This window comes from Homalodisca vitripennis, chromosome 2 (assembly GCF_021130785.1).
Source record: "Homalodisca vitripennis isolate AUS2020 chromosome 2, UT_GWSS_2.1, whole genome shotgun sequence".
In the NCBI taxonomy this organism is placed as follows: Eukaryota; Metazoa; Arthropoda; class Insecta; order Hemiptera; family Cicadellidae; genus Homalodisca; species Homalodisca vitripennis.
In genome coordinates, this window is record NC_060208.1 from 101,639,519 (window position 1) to 101,662,083 (window position 22,565).

The 22,565-nt window shown below is 30.2% G+C and overlaps 1 protein-coding gene across 4 annotated transcripts in view; it reads right to left on the bottom strand.

Annotated features, from left to right (window-relative positions):
• Positions 1–1,353: 1,353 nt before the first annotated feature.
• Positions 1,354–22,565, bottom strand: part of LOC124354468 — a 44,671-nt gene continuing 23,459 nt past the window's right edge. For 2 of the 4 annotated variants that reach the window (XM_046804938.1, XM_046804937.1), the window contains exons 15-27: positions 22,388–22,468; positions 21,307–21,336; positions 19,663–19,701; positions 18,299–18,340; positions 17,106–17,168; positions 15,198–15,329; positions 11,463–11,537; positions 9,994–10,224; positions 8,655–8,792; positions 7,895–7,948; positions 4,440–4,481; positions 2,684–2,788; positions 1,354–1,600 (exon numbers count right to left, since the gene is read on the bottom strand). In XM_046804938.1, coding sequence (XP_046660894.1) covers positions 1,475–1,600; positions 2,684–2,788; positions 4,440–4,481; positions 7,895–7,948; positions 8,655–8,792; positions 9,994–10,224; positions 11,463–11,537; positions 15,198–15,329; positions 17,106–17,168; positions 18,299–18,340; positions 19,663–19,701; positions 21,307–21,336; positions 22,388–22,468 — 1,158 coding nt within the window. In that variant the 3' untranslated portion in view covers positions 1,354–1,474. The remainder of the gene's footprint in view (positions 1,601–2,683; positions 2,789–4,439; positions 4,482–7,894; positions 7,949–8,654; positions 8,793–9,993; positions 10,225–11,462; positions 11,538–15,197; positions 15,330–17,105; positions 17,169–18,298; positions 18,341–19,662; positions 19,702–21,306; positions 21,337–22,387; positions 22,469–22,565) is intronic. The other 2 variants (XM_046804940.1, XM_046804941.1) reach the window with 2 other exon arrangements.

Below are 22,565 nucleotides of genomic sequence, written 5' to 3' on the forward strand. Positions count from 1 at the left end.
GAATAGGATTGACCCCGCCCTTTTGCTTCAAGGACACTATTATATACCTGTAATCCAACTTTCACATTCATCAATGTTTCTAAACTTTTCAAAATATTCGAAAATTCTTCAACATTAAAAAAATTATAATTTAAATAATAACAATTTTTCCACGTAAATAATACAATGTATAATAAAAAATTTTTTATTTCATTTCTTCAAAATAGACAAAAAAACGAAAAAAATTAGCCGTCAGAGAACCTTTTTTGATAAAAAAAATGTTTCAAAATGGTGATTGAAAATTATCAAACATTTTTTTTCAAGTGCAATTTTATTATAACGGCTGAATATTTCTTAATGAAAAAATACACTATTTTTAGAATAGCACAATGTATATTTGATCAAACTTTCAGCTCAATCGAGCCATTTTTGTTAAAAAAAATTTAAAACAAAAAAAACTGTTTTTTGGATGTTTTTTTTGGAAATTTTTGAGGTTAGGACAAAAATGATTACTACACAAGTTGTAGATTTTTTTATTTCCAACAACTTTTTCATTTGACTTTTTTCAATAGGATGCATTGTTTAGTCACAAATTGCAAAAAAAAAACCATTTTCACCCCTAAAAACCACCCCTCCTATACCCCCTAATAGACGATTTTTGTTCGGAATGTTTTTTTTATTTATTTATGATGTATTTGACTAAATTGTGCCATTAGTTTGCTGTAAGAAAACATTTATTTTTTCAATCAGGTAACACGACTGGACTAAATACGGAAAAAGAGGACAAATTTGTATAAATAACTATACTTTCACAGGGCAATAAACTTGCCATCTGAAGTTATTCCGTTTTTGTTGAAGTGTTTCTGAGTGGAGGGGTGTATTTGAGTTGATAGTGGGGATGGTAAAAGAATATTTTGTCTAGGGCTTCAGAATAGTCCTGAAACTATCCATAAACTATAGTTAAAAAACAACAGTTTTTAAGTAAGCAAGATGATTTAAGATTACACAGTATATACATCAAAAAATTTTTCTTAAAAATAATGTTAAGAATTTAAGATATTAGAACATATTTTTATGTTAATATCATTGATTGTATAGTTTTCCCTTAACTAATACTCAAAAATATTTGATTATTTAACTTAAATGTTAATTTTTCTCAAGCTATGTAAAATATTTCATAATTAATTTTAAGTGGTTTTTCATTATATCTATCCACAATACCTAAGCTGTAAAAAATGAAATACTAATAGTTTTTAAAGAGAAAAATAAATTAGTGAAAATTCTATTTAAACATCTTTATGTCGAATATGGAGAATGTTTGTGGAAATAGATCAGGAAAGGAAATAATTCTGAGGACTAAAAACATTAACACAATTCAGACACTATTCCTAATCTTTTAGTTTTTGGGTGTTGGTTAGATATTTCACTAAAACCGCCAAGTAACAGAGTTTTGTGAAGGTGACATGATGCTATAGAAAGACTTCAAAGATAGGTGTCAGTGAGGGATGGCAGTGGTCCATGACACCTTGTGTAGTGGGGCAGTGAAGATGCTACGGTACCCAGTAGGGCGGAACCCTCCTGTGCGTCTGTATCGTGTCTGGTATCCTCTTCGAAGTGGGCCCTGGCAAGAAAACAAAATGTAATTAACTTCATGCACTCTCCTTAAAATCCATTACTCCTAACTAGAAAGGAGTATAGAAGTAACATAAAATGATATTATCGTTTGTAATTGGATTTTATAGAATTTTTGTATGCCCAGTCAGCATATGACATAGTGACTGATTTTGCTGAGGCATTGGAAAATTCAAAATGTTCGTGTAAACTCAAGTGAGGCTGTAAAAAAGCATTTTATTCATATAAAGATTGAGTTTCAAAGTTAAACATTTTTGATTGGGTAGATTTTATACAGTTTATTCTGTAACTTTATATTGTTTTCTATTATTCTGTTGTCAAAATTTAGTATGATGTTATTTTAATTGTGTAAAAATGATTTTGAATGATGTACACATTGAATAAATGGCATAGGAGTAGTTGATGGATGCTGTAAGTCTGATGTAGTCTATAAAAGATGCAAAAATCTGCGTGTGATTGACACTGAGTTATTAAGAGGAGTTCTCACTGTGTTAAGTGGTTTGCATGCTGTGAAAATGGCAAATTATAAAAAATAACCAGCAAAAGGCTGCCTCTGTCTGAGTTGTACAATGTCAAGGCCAATAACATCATCTTCCTGTTGTGCATGATCATTTAGTGTGGGTTTCGGTTGTCTCAGAGTGTGAAGTTATTTGTCTAAAGTCTTAGTAGCTCAAGGGGAGCGATGGCTTGTATTCTCAGAATCAGTCATTTGAATTTCAATATGTAAAGTAAAATTATAGTCAAAGCTACAGAGACTGTATTGGATCAGGTAACCAACCTTCTTATGTGTAAGTCTCAAGTTCGGTAGCTTGCAACAGATTTTTTTGTGCTCACCAATTTATTAATTGCATTATAGTTAAATGATTAAAAGCAATAAAATTATTGAATCTCTTGAAAAAATTCTTTAAATTATTTATGTTTACCACCGGAACTAAGCTAAAAGCATCATATATTCAAAATTATATACATGAACAAAACTATGGTTTTTATGAACTCTATAGTGGAAATGTAACCTATAAACTATATTTACTGTAAGGATATAAACTATACATAGTATAAGTCTGTAACTCACAGGTCTTCTGACACGGTGAGGCCCCCAGACCTGAGAGTGAGGCTTGTACCCTTCCTTAGGTTGCAGAGGAACCCTTAAGTCCCTATCATTGCCAGCATACTCGTTCTGAAATATTTACTATACAACTCACTAAAATATTAGAAGAGTATTATGCTTTGACATACAAGCTACAAACTGATAATCATCATATGGATAAGTAAAGTAAGTGACATAGAGATTCACAGCATGCAAGTATCAAAGTTTGTCACCTCAAAAATCTGCCAAATACCTGGCTGCAAGTAGTTAGGTTACAGCAATGTGCTACAAGTGTTGTATATGTGGATTAATCACAGTCCTCACATCACATCATAGTTTTCATAAACAAACAAAAAGTTCTATTATATCTTTTAAATGTGTACAGATAAAAAGTTAAGGTTTACTGTGTAACTAAGCAATGTTCACTCCATCTTTTGATGCTCAACATTTTATTTTACATTTATTGAAGGACTTCTTATGTCAAGAATATTGCCAAGATTACTTCTTCTATAGGTCTGGTTACTAGGATAGAGGTGGAATGCCCTAGTTAGGTTACCAAAAATTCCTTCCAAACATTATTTGTTTTTAACACTGCAAGTAGTTTTCAAGATTTTGGTTAGTAATTGTAAAAAAATAGTGTCTGTATTAACTGATATTTTATTTATTTCCTAAATGTATATACAGATAATACAAAATAAGTAATCAAGAAATCAAGAATCTTTATTGTTGTCCCACTTAAAAGTATTAACAATGTCAGAGCTGGTATGAGTTAGGCCACATCAATTGTCACATTTCTTATAACTAATTAAAATTCCTTAAAACCAGTTTAAAATTCAACATTTACAACTAATTAAAATTCCTTAAAACTAGTTTAAAATTCAACATTCAATGTTATTAAAATCACTTAAATAAACTTCCTCAACTGAATAAAAGGCTTTCACTTTTAGCCACTTAATTAACATATTCTTAAAGTTCTTAGTGCTCATTGTTTTGGCGTTGAGAGGTAACTTATTAAATAGTTTTGTACCAATGTAGATATAGCTATGTTGGGATTTGCTCAGCCTAGTATATTTCATATCAATTAAGTTTACAGATCTGGTATTATAAGAATGTACAGAGTTTCTTAGGCTAAACGAAGTCAGATTTTCTTTGATAAAAACCAGGCTTTGCAAAATGTAAATACTTGGCAGCGTTAGTATGCCTAGCTCTATAAAAAAAGGTTTACAAGAATCTGTTTCACTTATGTTCACAAGGCATCGAATAGCTTTTTTTTGACATTTAAATACTTCCTTTGCACCAGCAGAGTTGCCCCAAAGAATAGTGCCATACAAAAGGTGAGAGTGAAAAAGTGAAAAGTAGGCATTGATAAGTATACTAGGACTTGTACATAACTTGAGTTTCTTTAAACAAAAGATAACTCTAGAAAGGCGTGAGCAGAGTGAGTTGGTATGAACACCCCAAGTAAGGCTAGAATCTAGATTAATTCCTAGAAGTTTCACAGATTTATTTTCAGAGCCTTTAGGTCTACTACTTAAACTAAATACAATGTTTTCTGTTTTTTCTTGGTTAACCTTTAATTTGTTTGCATGAAACCATATGTGGGAAAACCAAGTATACCAATTAACATTTTTATCTGCAAAAGTAAGATGCTTTAAGATTATGAATATAAAGTACCAGCTAAATATTAAATTTCACATTGTATGAATAAATTATGTTGTAATTTTAAAGAATTAATACTTACAGGAAATCGATATGGGATTTCTAAAGTAGGAGGAGGTCCATCCTGAAACGTTTATGAATAATAAATTAGTGTTAACATTGTATTGAACATAAAATAAGTATAATAATAAATCATTGTGGGAGAGTAATATCATTTTGGAGTGTACTTTAGTATAACAGTAAAAAAGTATGTATTTTATTTCAGATTGAAAAATTAAATATTGAAATTATATAAGAAAAGAAATATTTCTTATGAAGTGCCATTTTATCTGTATTGATAAAGGAAATTACATTTGAAATCTCTTTAGTGCCTTAATTACAAAGACAATTATCAAATAAGGAACATTATGATGAATCAACAAGGATGAATCACTCAATGAATCAAAATGTGAATCACTAGTAAGACAATATGCAGTAGCAGATCTAGAATTTTATTTTTAGGAGCATGCGGTACCAGTCAGTATGAAATAGAGAAGTTTCAAGATGAAAGGAAAACTTAATACTAAATTAATTAATTTTGCAGTTCTAAAGAACTGTTCTTAAATGATATATACTTTACCTGCATTAAATATAGTATAATTATTAAATTTTCATATTATTAGGAGAATGCTTGACCCTGAAAGTATTGGTTTCCTTCTCCTAAATTCACCACCAAAAAGTACAACTGCAATAAAAAGATTTTACTGATAAATTTTTAAAATCAGAACTAATATTATTATCTGTATAACAATTTATTTCAACCTTTTGGAGAAGATTTAAGATAGATATATTTTACAATTTATTCTATTTATCGTATTTATATTCAATGTATATTTTTGAAAACTTTTGATACCACTTGAATTTGTCATGACTTCTTGTTTTTAAGTTCTGCTTTATCCATTATACTGGATATTTTTCCATGCCCTCTCAATTTAAAATTGTTTAATTATTTAAATTTTTAAATAGCATATACCAAAAAAGGTTTTGATATATGAAATATTTAAGACATCAATTTTTTATGTATTAATACTGAGGTTTATTCATAACAAACTTAATAAGAAGAAAAAAGCTGCTGAGATGACAGATATTTTTAAAATTTATTGTTTACTTCAAAATACAGTACAACCCCAATAAGTCGGCCCCCGTTAATCCGGAAGTCCGGCTAACCCGGACCGATTTTCAATTAAAAAATGAAAAATCAGACAAACATTTCAATAATAAAAACGTAATATTTTTGAGTGGTACAGTATCCGTGAATCGATGTTGCATCAGTATTTGATGGGACTGTACGACAGTGAGTGTGTGACTCATGGCACACGGCGGCCGAGTGGCGGTCATTGTCCCGGATTCTCGGAAACAATAACAGACGCGTATTTCCCCAAATCCTCTCTGAAGTCGATGAAAATGACATTACTGTAAGTGTTTACTTTTAAATATTTGTTTTGTTTTTAAAATCAATGTTATCTATACCATTATAAAAAAATCGAATGGTGTCCCTCTGTGTGTTGCTCAGTCATGTAAAAACTACTGGACTGATTATACTGAAATTTTATATGGACATTCTTAGGTCCCTGGTTAACGTATCTATTCCTATTTCAAAAATCCCTCCACACTTCGCTTCACTGGTCTTGAAAATTCCATTAACACTCCATTATCCATTATATTTATGGACTTGGCTTAATCAGCACATAATTAATGGTTTTTAATCACCTGTCAAAGTCGAGAACAATAAATATATCATTTATACACATTTAAACAAGTGATAGTAAATGTTGTTTGTTATTTATATGTCAGTCTTACACTTCATAAAGGTTATGTTACATGCAGAAGCTTTTCTTTGTCTGTGTTTGTTTTTATTGGGGTTTAGTTAACTGCAGTAAAATGCCATAATTTATTACAACATAAGTGTGTTAACCGAAAAAATAAAATCTTCGACTTTAGTCTCCCTTTAGACTTAGGATTTGCCCGCATTGGCCTAAAATAGTTCAATTGTTACTGAGCTACAATTAGAGCTGTTCAATACAATTATGTGAAATATTCGAGACAATTAGAGAAATTTCAGTGTTATTTGTAAAAAAAAAAACTGTTTTATTCTCAATGTCAGGGCCTTATATTTACACTTAAATCTAAAATGGATCAAAAGATTAGAGTATCTTTCAGTGACTATCACTTAATTCAGGATTGTTTGGAATGCCATTAAAAAGAATATGCTTTTGGTGTCTCCTTAAAAAAATGGAATTGCGTAACACAGGTAACGGCTAGTTGAACATAATTTATATGTATAAGTCTAAGTGTATAAGTTTTATACACTTGTTACTGATTAAAGTCCAAGAAACATGTAACCTACTCTCTTACATCTTTATCTTCATACAACGGCAAATGGTCATTGCCATGACCTACCTCTGGTTGAATGAATAGACTGTTGTGTCTTCAATTGTACTTAAGATGGAGTCTTATTGGATGGAAGACATTTCTCTGAGGCATCTGTGTAATCAGAATCAGTGCTTTTCTAATAAGCTGGTGGAATTTAGTTAAAACTAGTCTCTGTGACTTAGGAATGTTAAGCTTGCTGGCATCCTTAGTATAGTTTAGCCACACATCAGTGACTGCAATGTCCAGAGCATATGTGAACATCTTCAGGATCCATTTTATGCTCCTTATGAAGGTATGATTAATTACCAAGAGAGATTTAACTTTGTCTACTCCTTTCATACTTCGGTTGTATCTTTGTATAACATCTGACTTTTGCACATAAAGATAATTTTAGCAGCTTTGCTCTAGCACCTGCAAGTATTCATTGTTCCTGAACTGATAAAATTTGAACCTATAGTCATAACAGAGTTGTTGTTACTCTTTGAAATCACAATGCTATTATTAGTGCATTCAAAATTTCCTCGTCATCACAAAAAATGTTATTGTTTATGAAACATGTTGAAAACCGCTCATCAGCATAAAGTAACAATTATTTATGGAGCTAAATGCTCTGTAAACTTGACATGTGGTTGACCAGTTGGGGGAATTGTCAAATATATTGAATGATATTTTAAATTTAGCTTAATAAAAATTTTCTTTACAATCCTTATTATTATGGTTATTCTATATTCTTCAAACCTTACTCAACTATAAAAAAATAAATAACAATTTTTAAAAATCATGAAAAAATATGAAACATTCTATGTGAATGTACATTATCATAAATGCAACTCAAGCACCTACTCAATTCTGTACAGTAGGTTCTGTTTCTTATCTATTGCTTCTAGTGTAAACTACATATATGCCAAATAACTACAAGTAATACTCTGTTAGTCTTATATCTCCAGCATCCAATGTAGTGGATATTCCTGAAAGGGAAAGAGAACTTTTAATCTTTACTATTAAGTATAACTTGTTATAACTTAAATATTTGTTCTTTCAAGGTGTGCTTTAGCTTTGTAGGCTGTAACACTAAAAAAATTGTATTAATTTTTACAACTAAACAATAGGGTATACAATACTCACAGCAATGGCATCATTTGTTTCTTCATTAGGGGGAGTTTTAGAGAAGGATTCTTCCTATAGGAAAAATAATTTGTATCAAGAAATTTCATTAGTAAAAAGAAAAAAAGGGATATTACCTTTAAATTTGAATAAAAATTGTTTTTCTTAACAACATAAAGTAATGGAAGATCTTAATTATAAGTCCACAATTTAGATACTTATTTTGCAGGAGAGGTGTGTTCTGCATAATTGAGATATGAGACAAGATGAAATATATTTTAAAATGTACACAGTGACTTCTTCATGAAAACATTATATGGTTAATATTAGATTAAGGTGGTGTTTTAATTTGATTTATTTTGAAATTTTGCTTATATTTTAATAGTCAAACCTTTTATGGTGCTTTTTCTACAGACAAGAAAATAAATCAATTGTTTATAGGCCTAAGTACTTAAGGCATGGTAAATGTTTAATCATATTTCTAAGTGAACCCATCTAGAAGTCAAGGCTGCAGAAAAAAGGCTGAAGATAAGTTTTACAATATATATATATATATATATATATATATATATATATATATATATATATATATATATATATATATATATATATATATATCAAAGATGACTACATAAAATGACGTTACTATGTGTATAAAGTTTGATTTCCTTTAGTAATATTTAATTTAAAAAGTAATTTCAATAAGTCATTACTTTATTAATAACATGCAATATCCTAAAATCATAATGTATGGCAGAGAAAACTGAAATGTATAACTCACATGTGGATTATAAAAGTAGGCTGGAGGCCTTAGTTCTGACTGCCTGGACGCTTGGCCCTGATAGACGTAGTGACTCTGATAGTGGCCTGAGACTGAATTTTTGTCCTGAAAATGGTGAGCTTTCTCTTGGTGGTAGACCTGCAGGAAAAAAAAACTGATGAACGCAATAGTGATGATGTATGGCAGTACCTTTTTAGTTGTATAAGATGGCTATCGCTAAGTTTATCCAAACATTAATAGAAAATTTAGTAAGAGAAATTTGTATTTTTAGTATAAAATTAAAGAATGAATCTCTAATATAATTCTATTTTTAATTGTAGACCTCTTATAGGATATAAGTTTTATATAATTAAGCCCCTAGTATAAGCTTTTGTGGGTAAAATGTGTTTAGCAGTGCATTTATAACAAATAATACCATTTGTAAAAATCAGTGACTATCTAATTATTTAAAAACTGTATTAATGAGGATATCTCCAAAAGCAAAACAAAAATACGTGTATATTATTTTAAAATCAACTTACATTCATATATAACAAGATACAAAGACATTTAACAATAGAGCTCAAATCAAGAAAATTAAAATAACATCATCTACAAATTTAATGTATATTGTTGTATGAGGGAACAAAACAACACTAGCAAATCCCAGTTTCGATATAAGTAAAGCTTCAACCCGTATAAGCACATCGGGTCAGGATTGACATACAACTAATACAATGATATGTAGAGTAACAGTTTATCTGCTCTATATTCTGGGTATATATTGGTTGTATATACTATAATTGAAGTTTATAGTATATACAACCAATATATACCCAGAATATAGTACACTAATACTTTATACAACCTGACTAATATGTTAGGATCATTGAATAATCTGTTTTAATGTGTAAAGAAGTTTAATATAGCATAAACACTGTTGATAAAGTTATGTACACATTCTTTAAATTGAAAGTTGTGCATATCAATATGCACAGATCACAAAATCTACCCACTCTAGGAAATTCTTTGCCTTAGATATTATATCTTCCAAAGGCAGTTTTATTTTCCAAAGATTAAACATCACACAAAATTTAGAAATATTCAAGACTAACTTGTTCAATCAGTGTCAACATAATATAGTTTGATATCATATTGAATTACCAAACAATTTTTCATTGTATTGGTGTTATTATACACTTTAAGGCTGTATATTAAAACTTGGATACTGAAAGAAAAAAAAGCTCAATAATGAATAAATTAAATAATAAATTTTCATTAAATTCATAAGTGTGGAGATAAACAATTAATATTCAGTAATATTGTGATCCTCAACACCAACTTTGCTACTCAGACTTACTGCACTCTTATTGGCCAGTTGACTGTAATAGTTCTGGTAGTACTGGCTGTAGTAGTTGGTGTAGTTGGCGTAGTAATGTTGGTATCCGTGGTACTGTGTATGAGACTGACTCCCCCTTCGCACCCCCTGGGAGTGCCCCTGCCACGCCGCATGGTCTTGACCGTAGTGATAGCTCTGATGGTGGCTCTCCTGATGGGTAACATGGTTCAGGTCAGGGGCTCCGACTCCGTCCTGTAATATAAAACTTGGCTGTTGTAACAATATGAAGGACGTGTTTTTGAGATGTTTACACATTACTTAAGGTAATAGTAAAAATTACCTTAAGTAATTATGTCTAATTTAAACATTTTATTATTATATTGTTATTTTTAAAACCATTTGTAATAACTATGACTGATTTATTATCAAAAGCACTTTTACCTTAAAATTTTGTAGCATAAACGATTTAAATAAAAGTATTATTTAGCAGCTCATAAAAACAAATATTGTTATATCCAGTAAGGATAAAAATCCATAAAAAGATTTTATAATAATCTTTACCCTCATGTTTAGACCATGAACAAAATAAATCTTTCACTTCTTTAGGCAGAGTTTAAAATTTGTGGTGGACCGTCAAGGTTTTTTGGATTTTATGTCATCAAGTAAGATTATAAAAAATAAATAAATAAAAAATAGAAATAAAGTGGATATACATGACTTATATCATTATATTTTTATTGAATTTGATGTAAAAATTATTAATATATTTACATATGATATCTTGATTTTAGCCCCATAAGAACAATGTTAAACTTCAGTCACGTTTGCACCCTTATTTGTAGTCATAGAACAAAATTATGAGAGATACCTCATTTGTAAAGCCATCATTAATACAAATCCAGCTTTTTTTAAAGATGTTTCTATAAATTTAATTAGTTATTCAAAAACAAACATTTAAACCTTTGTTACTTCATTGTCTTCTTGTACTTAAAAAGTATGCATTTGACAAAAAATACTATAAAAAGGATTTGGATGATTATTATGATATCTTCAAAATCAGAATTCTTCCATAATTAATTATATGACCAACACTAAGGGTATAAAAGGTTTTGAGTTTGTCTTCCCGACAATGGAAAGATAAAAATTATTTTATAATTCTTTAATGTAAATGTTTCTTGACCTACAGCTTGTCATATTTACTTGTAACTCATTGAAATAAATAGTGCCAGATCAGTAAAAATCATCAAATTTATTTTGATGAATGAAAGTTTTTATGACTTATGTATGCTAAATATATTTTAAAAGTTTAATTTGGTTGTTTTCACTAGTAATACAATTAAACACACATGCAATTATCACATTTTAGAGGTCCCAATATCAAAAGTTCCAATAAAAACTATATAATTAAATTGATGAATGATTATATGTTTTTCCTGTACATTTTATACAGGAGAGAATGCAAATTGATATAATTAGTAATAAATAATTACCTTTAATTCTGAAGGATCTACTTTCCTCCAATCCACAGGCGCTAAAGGCATTCCAGTAGTCAGGTGTATTTCATCCTGGACACACATTGAGCTTATAATTATTCAAATTACAATATTATTATTGGTAGTAAAGTTATTTTGTTTAAGTTTTTTTCATTCAAACAGTCTGGTTAGAAAAATGTAACAAAAAATCAAAAAAGAGATTTTAAATTTAATAATGTGATGTATGAAAGTCTGAGCATATAAATAAATATGTACTTTACGTATGCTAAAATAAATAGTTTGGCTCTAACTTGCATGAAAGGAATCAGTGGAAATCTTCAAGGAAGGGAAGTGTGAGGTCTCTTAAGGAATTTGGTAAACAATAAGTCTAATACTCTTCTCACAATATGTGTAATAGTTCTAAGATAGTTCTATGAGTAGAAGCAGTGTTAAAGTGAAATAAATATTCTATCACATTCCTTTTTGTTCAAAAGTGCTATTTGAACCAAGGTTCAAGTTATTCCAGATCAGTTTTATGTTATTAATAATCCAGCATTGAACTTTAATAACTTCTATATGAACATTTTGAATCAATGGTAAAAAAATCTGAAGTAAATAATGCCATCATACCTCATGAAAATATCTTTAAAATGTTAATTATTATTAGATCAAGTTTAGTCGTCCATGATAAGGATTCAACTACACTTTCATTAGACCTATTTTAAGATTTTCATGTGAGAATTTGGAACTCAATATTACACTTTTTAAATTCCCTCCACAGATTATTCTTGTAAATTACTTCCAACATTACACAAGTTTCATCAGCCATTTAACAAGGATGAAATAAGAAAATTTCTAAACAAATCTTGCAATAAAAATAATACAAAGAGCTTATGCACAACTGCTTTGATTAACAGATTTTCTTTGACCAGGATACAAACTTCCTCATCTGTGACATTGACTGCATTGACCAATGTAAAAATATCCGTGGTTCTTATGCCTAAGAAAGTACCAGGAAAGAGTTCTCACTTTATTAACAGTTTGCTGCAGAACTATTATGTGCTTCTGGTCAGGGCTGCAAATAGCATGTGATCATTCACACCCCCTTCCACCAGAATCATCCAAACAAAAGGTACCCCAAATATCATAGATATATTACATGCACATTTACAATTATTTAAATAAGGCGAAGGCTGGTTTCATTGTGTTCACTTTTGTGAAACAATGGTATCTGAAATGCAAATGCTGAAATTTAAATCATCAATATATACAATAAAATTAAAGTTACATTTTATATACATGATAGATTTTACTTATTATCAAGGAGACTAACAATCAGATGAGTCATGAGCGAGAGACTAGAATGCTATGATTTGGGAAAAAAATTTACCTTAGATCGCTTCCATATCCCATAGCCAATAAGTAAAGGGGCTTTTGTCTTGAACACTTCATGCTAGACTACACTTTATTGTACTTAAAGTTTGTAATGATGAATTTTATATGTCATAAAATTGTGTTTCAGGTTCAACAGGCTACCTCCCCTTTCTTACTTACCAAGGGGGCCCTACTTCTTAACCCATATTGCCAATTAATTTCCGCAATAACCAAAATTTATTGGAATAAAGCAGAGGTTAAAGTATACATGTGTTTGTGAATTCTAGTGATTATGGAGTAGAATTGCTTACACACTGTCTTACTTCAATATTCCTAATAAACCACGACTGTGTTGTATTGTAAATCTGCATGGTTCATTTAAACAAAATTTCCACAGGATTCATGTTTATTCAAACAGTAAAATGAACTGTTCAAGTTATTATTCTGCTTACCCTAACAGACAAAATATGGTACTAAAAGTTTAAAATATTTTAGCTATATATTTTTTTTCTTTATTTGCTTTTATATTAGATGAATATTTTATTCATGAATAAACACACATATAAACAGCATTTCTGACCTGTATTTATTAGAAACTAGCAGTTACCTGCGGTTTCGCACACTATTTCATAGGTTTTGCACCTGCATGAACACTTCTGGTTTGAGTTAATTATATTTCCGACGCTAATGTTGAGTTTGCTTTGTTGACACCAAGAAAATATATCAAAAAGTTTATAATTATGGCCATTATAATTTACTTTGTTCTTAGTGTGTTTTGTTTCATAGTTTATTTTGTTTTCCGATCAAGAAAATATATATTACAGATCACAGAAGTCTACTTCTGTCAAAAGAGAAATAAGATGGGTTTTAAGTTATATGTCTTTATATTTATAGTAAATTGTTTTTGATATTTTAGAAAACTTACGAGCTGAAATTGGTACATTAGTTCAAATTGTCTAGCGAAATTTCATCTGACATAGTTCTTGTGTAAGGAAAAGTCAAATTCTGACCTTCTTAAGTATAGGGCATTTTCTAAGGTAGATTAATTAGTACTTACCTAATTGCTGAAATCTATGTTCCTAAATATTAATAAAAAATATACTCTTTAGATAATATACTCACTATAAATGTAAACAAATAGAAAAAAAGCAATGTTTACACATAACAGTTGATTACATTTGACAGGTTAGTTCAATTAATATTACACAACTTTAAAGACCAAGATGGCATTTTTTGTTACTCCAATGACCAGTGGGGTGTAACCCGGAGGGATTTTTAAAATCAGAATAGTTCTATATTCATCCCAGGAACTGTAAGAATGTCAATGTAAAATTTTGGTGCAATCGGTTGAGTTGTTTACATGTGGAAACAAAAAAACACAAAGGCTCTTTCATATTTATAGTATTATTAGGATATCTTGTCTTCAGCAAAGAATGTCAATGTAAAATTTTGGTGCAATCGGTTGAGTTGTTTACATGTGGAAACAAAAAAAACACAAAGGCTCTTTCATATTTATAGTATTATTAGGATATCTTGTCTTCAGCAAAAGAAGAAAGGTTGCAAGAGGGTTTGTAACACTCTGCTTTTGTGGAATCCTAGCAAGGGAATAGGATGAGAATGCAGTTCCCAGTGTTCCCATACCGCCCTAACCTTTCTTAGCCATAAATCCACAGGTCCCGCTAAAACAAGGTATTAGTACATCACGTATTGTATAACAAGCTTCGCTGAGGTTGCATGCAAGTCTGTAGCTCATTTCTTATTTGAGATGTCCTGTGGACAGTCAGACAATCATACAGAAAAGAAATTTTTACATCCTTCCTACAGAAGAGAAATTGAGCTAGCCTACTGAGTGATAGGCTTCAATGGCACTTATCATGCACCATCATAAAAATCATTCTTGTCTATGTAGGAATGAAGTTTCATGCAACATTTAAATTTTACAAGTGAAATAATTCTCCAGGTATCTTACAAATAGTTAGACTATATGTAATACTGTGTTACATGTCAAAATGTCATATGTTTGTACTCAGTTTTTTACAAATCTATTCTGTGCTTTTCTCATAGCAATTAGTCACCCATAAGACCAATGTCATCACTTGTTTTCATTTGCTAAACTTCAGCCAAACTCCATAGAGTGACATGCACCATCATCAAATTCGATGTTGCTTACACAGAAGTGAAGCTTCATGCAAAATGTAAAATTTATTGGTTATTTCATTCTAGAGTAATCAAATCATAACTGGCACATTCATTTGATTACAGACAGCTAGACAGAAATTAAATTTTTCCAGCCCCTTAAGTGACAGGCTTAGACAACGCCCAGCCAACAACCCAGATATCTGGTCCATGGAATCCTCACTTGATTTCATTTTAACTGACCACTTGTCCTTGCTTCTTCGAAAACAAATGAAGTTCCCCTTTTTCTTGTATTTGTTCTACCTTGGCACATCTCTTCCCTGATCTCTGACCTTGGTTGTAGTACAACCTGTTAATGTCAATATCTGCTTGGACCTGTGGGTAAAACAAATGAGACAGAGGATGGGATAATTCTCAATTTGGGTTTCAGAACTAGGATTGAGAAATAAGAAATGAAAGTATTTCTAAACGATTAAACAGACTTGCCAGGAGCATATAATAAATTGAGTGCCATGTAAGCTACTGATGGTTCTTTCTGGTTTAAAATTTTGTTCCAAGACATCTTAGGAGTGTTAGGTTAGGAATATTGTGACAATCAAGATATATTATACATCCCATGTGATGTTTATTATTATCAACAGGATTTGATTACCTTTTTGTAGTAGACCTGATGATCATTGGTAAATATCTCTTGTGTAATGATAAGTCTTTTTGTGATCAATTTGTGTTTTTAAGTGATGATCAAAAGTAGACAATCAGTGGTGTTAAAGAAATTCTAAAGACAGAATCATTTTTCAGTGACCATTACTTATCTTATGTTTGTCACAAAAATGTATGTTGATCATGTCTTTGTTATACTGTAGGGAAATGGGTAATATGCTAAGGGTAACATATAATAAGTAACATAAGGGTTTTAGAATTCATTCCTATTATGTCTGCACTTCTGAGCTGTGAGAAGCTGTGATTTATAATCCTTAATCCTGTCTTTTGTCAGCAATTTTTTCTTAGCTTCATTGGCCTGAAAAAGTTATAATAACAAAAATTCTTCAAACTCTTTTCAGTAATGTTTACCAAAGCCACGGGTGGGACAAGGGTTTCATTGTGTTCACTTGGGATCATGAATCAGAGTACCTGTATCACAAAATAACATTTAAATCACTAATAAATACATGATATTTAAATTTCATATCACATATAAACAAGAACTGACAATCCTGTTTTGGGAAAGATTAACCTTAGCCAATTTCCAAATACCGATAGGTGAAGGGGCTCTGTCTTGAATACTTTATGATAGGTGTAGAAATAAAGCACTGATACAGCTAAGAATATTATTCGTCAAACAGTGAAGTGTGTCTTCTTCTTATAAACACTACTTTTCAAGCATATGGCTCATCATGAGCTGTCTTTTGTTATTTTGAGGAGTTCATGAAGAGGCATTCATATATTTAAAAGTAAAACCACATCCATAGACTGTGAACTAGTATGAATAAGTGTGTGAAATTTAAGTATAACTAGACGTGAAGATGTAGGGTATTGATGTTTGAATACTCATATACTCAGGTTCAGTTGACCACCTGCACTCTTTTTTATATATGACTTAAAATATTGTTGGTGCCCCAAAAAATCAAATAACCTCTTGCTCATTTACTAAGAGGTCCAGTTGATTATTTATGGTATTTTTACTAAATAAACAAATAATTATAAATCAATATAATGTATGCACAATTTTATTTTTACTTCTAGTATTTCATTATTTGTATGATATAAATTTCCATTTGTTCCTATGAAAAACTATCCCAATCAAAGAAAAAAGTTTAATTTTTTACAAATACAGTACAATTAGTGTTTTAGAGGCAAAACTGAAAATTTAAAGGATTGCAGGAAAAAATGAGTGACTATTCCATGTACAGGAAGATAATTGATTAATAAAAGTAAAAATCGTCAATTTTAATTCTTCACTTAAGTAAATATATAATTTTTATTAACTAATTAGTGTACTTAACTTTTTTTGAAGGTGTATAAATAGTCAGTCATTTTACTCTTAATTTTATTACAAAATAAATTAGTTTTAAATTTATATGGATTAAGCATATTCTTCACCATGCAATTAATAGAATTATACTCGTATAATATTTTGAGGTTCATTCGTACCTTGTTCTGTGGTGGTAAGGAGAAGATCCGTTTGGTACCGATTGTAGGCCATGTACTCGGTAGCTATAAATAATAAACCATTAAATAATGAATCAACTATTAATTTGACTGTATTTAAATTAATTTCCGATCAGTTTTTCTAATAAATTTGTTATGTTACAAAGACAAAAATCATTGAAAAAGTGAATATTCTCTGTGGTTTGATGTGCACAGAATATATAAGTGAATAATATTTTTGGGATAATTTTCAATTATTTCTCTCATTAAAAATAGAATTAATTATTTATGAATTGTTTAATCTTCTTATATTTTTATCCTTCAAAATTGTTATCGTGAAAAGAGTTTGTTTTGATAGTCGGAATCAAAATCTTTTTATTCCATGAACTTATTTCAAGCATTATGAATAAATCTTTCTGTTAAACCTTTTACACTTGAGCCATTTTACCATTACTATCAATTGGCAGTGTTAAGAGTGTATTTCGAGAGCATGAGACAAGACTCTATGAATGGAGTTCAACTCTGTTTGAAGTAGGAGGTGAGATGCTTTAGGTTTTATTGCATTGTTTGTGTAATGCAAATCAATCCATAGAAATCTATTTTGTTTGCCTTATTATGGATTTTTTCTAGATGGTGGGTTTGGGATTGAGGGCGAGTGGATCAGTTCCTTCTTGGTTGTAACAGCCATGTTCATATCACGTTGATTGGGACAATTATTTGGGAAATTTCTTGAGCTCAGAATTCCATTACTCTTGATGGTAGAGAACAGCTGAGTTAGTTGATGTGTGTACTCAAAATCATAGTGTGCACATAAAATGTCAAGATTATGTTTGTAGCACTGAGACTATAGCATTTAGCTTTGGCCTTATGCTCATTGAACTTTAAAACAGATCAGTTGTTCAACAGGAAAGAAGAATGCCATAAGCCCAATATGGTTTGCAGAGGCTTGTGTGTAATTGACATAAGTGAAGTTTCTGTTCAACAATGTTACTACAAATTTTAGTAAGAAATTTAATTGCTTGATCCTGTAAGGCTATAAAACTAATGTTGTTATAATAAAATGGCTGCAGTAATTGAAAATTAAAAACAATTCTATTTGTAAGTATCCATTGAGTTTGATGCAAACAGTAAAATAAAGTGTTTTAAAAACATAAATACTGAAATAACACGAATGAAGTTTAAAAAATAATACTTACAGGTCCTAAAGTAGGCAGTGTTGGTCTTACATAAGGCTTTGTCTGAAAAAACAACAATTTATTTAGTAATTGGCTGGTTATAATATTTTTATCTGATAAGAAAAACTTGAAAAACTGTTTATTTGGAATATGTGGATGATTTCATTAACAATTATAATTTTAACATGTAACATTTTTTTCTTTATATTATTTGATTTTTTTGTGAAAAAGAAATGTAATATGCAATGTGACGATAACAATAATTTATAAAATGATATGATGCAGTTATAATATTAATATAATATAAATCTATATATTTCGCTTAATACAAGGACAACATGAAACTATTGTATCTATATCAATAGATATTAACATTGAAATGTTAGAAATTATGTCTGAAATACTAAGCACCAAACGTATAAAATTCAGAATAATTGATATTATCTATTATATTAGTTGATATGTCCATGACAACCTACAGTTTTGTACTATAACATATGTTTTTTCATTAACCATTCCTTTTGTCTGGTTCCATGCAGACCCGTACTCAGACTGGTTTTTTCAGACAATTTTACCGGGATCTCTCCACACGTCTATTTGATAGCACGGTAGCGGGATATGATGGGGCCCAGCCAAATACTTTTTCCAAGACATGAGTAAATATTATGGCATGTTAACAGTTGTAACTTATAAACAACAAGAACTATAAGTAATGTAAATAATGAATAACCACATGAATTTATTTTTACGGCTGATATTTTGATAAGAATACTGCAGTATAAACCCTCAGCCATAAAACAAGGTACCATGACTAGTGCTCCTTTTGATGTGGTACCCAACTAGCACCCATAAACGAAGAAGAAAATATAAATCATAGCCCCATGTGGGAATCATGAACCACAGGTTACCCACCATATGTGATTTAACCAGACATGGTTTAGAATGATGAATTTCATTGCTTCGTCAAAATCTCTTGTTATTATAAACCTGTAAATGAACTATGTATATATATATGTCGAATACAGATAGACAGAAGAGGATTTTGCCAACCACCTGAGTGGTTAGCTCAACCTGTTATCGAGATATCCTGAGGAAAGTTAGGCTTTGATAATGCTCAGCAAATCAGTGTCGGTAAGATATGGTTTAGGTGTGTGTTACTGCCACCTGGGTTTTGTCCATGTACTTGAAACACTCCGTGCATTTATAAATAATTCTAAAAAAGAGTAATCCATCCCCCTTCATACAATGAAGAATTAAATTAAGGATTTGCTCTCTCACTCAGCTAAATTCTTGAAATGCTGCCACTGGGTGTGTATTATTAAAATATTATTAGATATAAAAATGTTTTCTCTTGCATGACTTTTTTGATGAAAAAGTTCTCTCACCTGCCACATATCATTGCGACGAAACATTGCAATCTGCTCCTGAAAATAAATAAAAGTTTTATATCACAAGAAAAAATTGTTCCAAATTGTACAAAATTGTAATAGAAATTGAATAATATACATGTGTTATTATGCTGTCTTGAAATTGAAAAATGTTATAACCCACCATTACTTCAAAAACAAAGTGAGTCTTAGAGAACGTTACAAAATTGATCATCTAATAATAATTTTGTATTGATCAAAATTATTGTTAGTTGATCATTACAATAATTTTGTTTACGGTTTTGGTTTTTTATTAAAGCATACCTTTTTTATACAAGTATATTTAATAATAGAACTTACATAATCTAGCCTCCACTGTGTGACCTGTTAGGGATTTGGTACCTATGACACTCTCAGTATGCTTAAAGCTTGAAGATGGAGCTATGTTGAGTTATAATGTATATAATGTAATTATTTTGTATTTGACACCTGTTCTAAATTTGATGTTTAAGAATAAAGCTTTCTGTATTCTGTAATGGTAGTGAAGCTATTTTAATTATAATCTCTGTCAATTTCACCAAGTGCAATCATAATGCGTATACTGTATCAAAGCAGTGTATACTGTATCTATGAATGCTCTTAGATTGATAACTGAATGTTATCCTTCCATATTATTCATAAGGTCTACAATTTCACAATCGCTCTCTTAGTTACTACTCTCTACTATAAAACTGCCTCTGCATGGAAAACTGGCAAGAATAGTGTTTGAGAGACACAAGAGATCGATGATTGGTTGGAGGTATGTAAAAATTGATAGATTAGGAACTTGGGGTGGTTGAATTATTTATTATTATTTATAAGATTGTTTCAGATGGGCAAATTTGGTGGGCAGATTGTCCTTACAGAGATACTTATAGCATGATGATACCAACGCCACCTTTTTCTTATAATGGTCTAAGATTGAACTGACCAAAGTAAACACTGAACATACTGAAAGATGATATCTGCCTGGTAGGTTTACATGTTTCTCTTCATATACAGAAAGGGTTCTATAGGCCACTAAATCAGAAGAAAGATAATGCAGACTTATGTCACCCAACCTGATTGAGCAAATTGTTTTAATAGAAGTAATTTGAGGAGTTATTAAGCACCCTTTTGGAGTAATACCTAAAATGTCTCAAGAATGAGCCTGGGCCTGGGCCTGTTATTGTTTTAGTTTTTGAAAGTCCTGTCTCAATTGCTATTGGTGTATTAACATTAGCTCCATCAATAATATTTTATAAAGTCTTCATAGTTGAATGTACAAATTATTATGATGGGACAATCATTATAAAAGTTATCTGAATTTTTAGATGATCAGTCAACAAAATAGTGCAAATGTTTTGTGTTACTGGTCTTCAAATTTTGTCTGATATTCCAGGTTATTACACAGCTATTTTATTTGTATGTAGAAAAGTAAATTCAATACTAAATGGGACCAAATTATAAAAGGACACTTTATTACAACAGATAAGTTTTATAATAGATTATTTCAACAGATTACAGTTTGTTTATAACCATCACTCAATTACAACTTATTTACATGATGTACAAATGAGAATGTATTAACACTAATATTAGAGATAAAATTTTAATCTTTGTTTAAATTTACATAATTCTTACGTCAGCAGCTTTAGCCCAGGCCCAAGGAGTCTGAAATAAAAATGACTAGGATAAAAGCAAATATTTACAACCATTTACTAAGATATGATTTGGATTTATTAAACAATGTATCTAAAACAAAGGCTTTTAACGCAACTTAAGAAATAATTGAAAATATTAAACATATTTTTAATGTTAGGAATATATATGCTGAAAATAAACATAGAGGAAAGGAGCCATTTATTTATAAAAAGATATTTTGTTCAAAATGAAAATGATAAACTAGACTGTAACTTAGTGTAAAACAACTATAGTATAATAAAAAAAAAGATGATGAATTTTACACTTCAAGTCAGTGAGAGTGTCAGATTTTAGACACTGCAATAAGTTCGAAGGTTAAATGGAGCTAAACACAACATTCGGATTGAATCATCTCTTCCCACCATAGAGCTAGGTTATCTGTAGAAACCTCAGTTGCTCCACCTTGATTTGGGATCACGTCTAAAACATCGTATTGCACTCAATTGTGCACCTGATATGACAATGAGAACACTGTAATGAAAAATAAAACCCAGTTAATAAAATAACAGAATATAGGATTTCAATCATCTCAAAACAAACCTTAAAAAATTAATACAGTTGAACAATACAGAATAATAAAATTGACAGAACACATGTGATCTAAGCATATGATAGTTTGTATTAATTAATTATTCACCTCTCCTTGATAGTCTTCTAGGTATTTTAGAAGATATCTATTTCTTGTAGTTCGTCTTAAAGGCAGGTAGTCTGAATCATGAATTTGTTTAGTTGGTTGAGGGGAATCAATGTTTCATGGCGGAGCATATGAATTACTTGGTTTGGATGGAGGAGGATGTGGTGCAGGTATGTACTTGTATGTACAGGGTAGATAGATAGATTAGTCCTAAGATTGTGCAACAGTTATCATCTGATGAATGACATTGTTAATGAAAATCTTCTGGGGTCCTTTTGAGAGGAATGATTGAAGAAATTACCTAATTGTAATGTTATAGATTTAAATGAAACATATTTTAGAGATAATGTTATACAATATACATATTCAAGATTGAAATGTACTCACGGAGTAATGTTTCTGATTGCTGCTCATTCGAGGAGGAAAGGTTACATAGAGGGGTCTTCTTACTTTTGGACCTCTCTTAAACTGAAAAAAATCATGAAATATTATTTCAAAAAGTACTAAAATACGATAAATGGTAAATTAGTAAACATACAATGTCAAAATGTTCTTTATTCATATA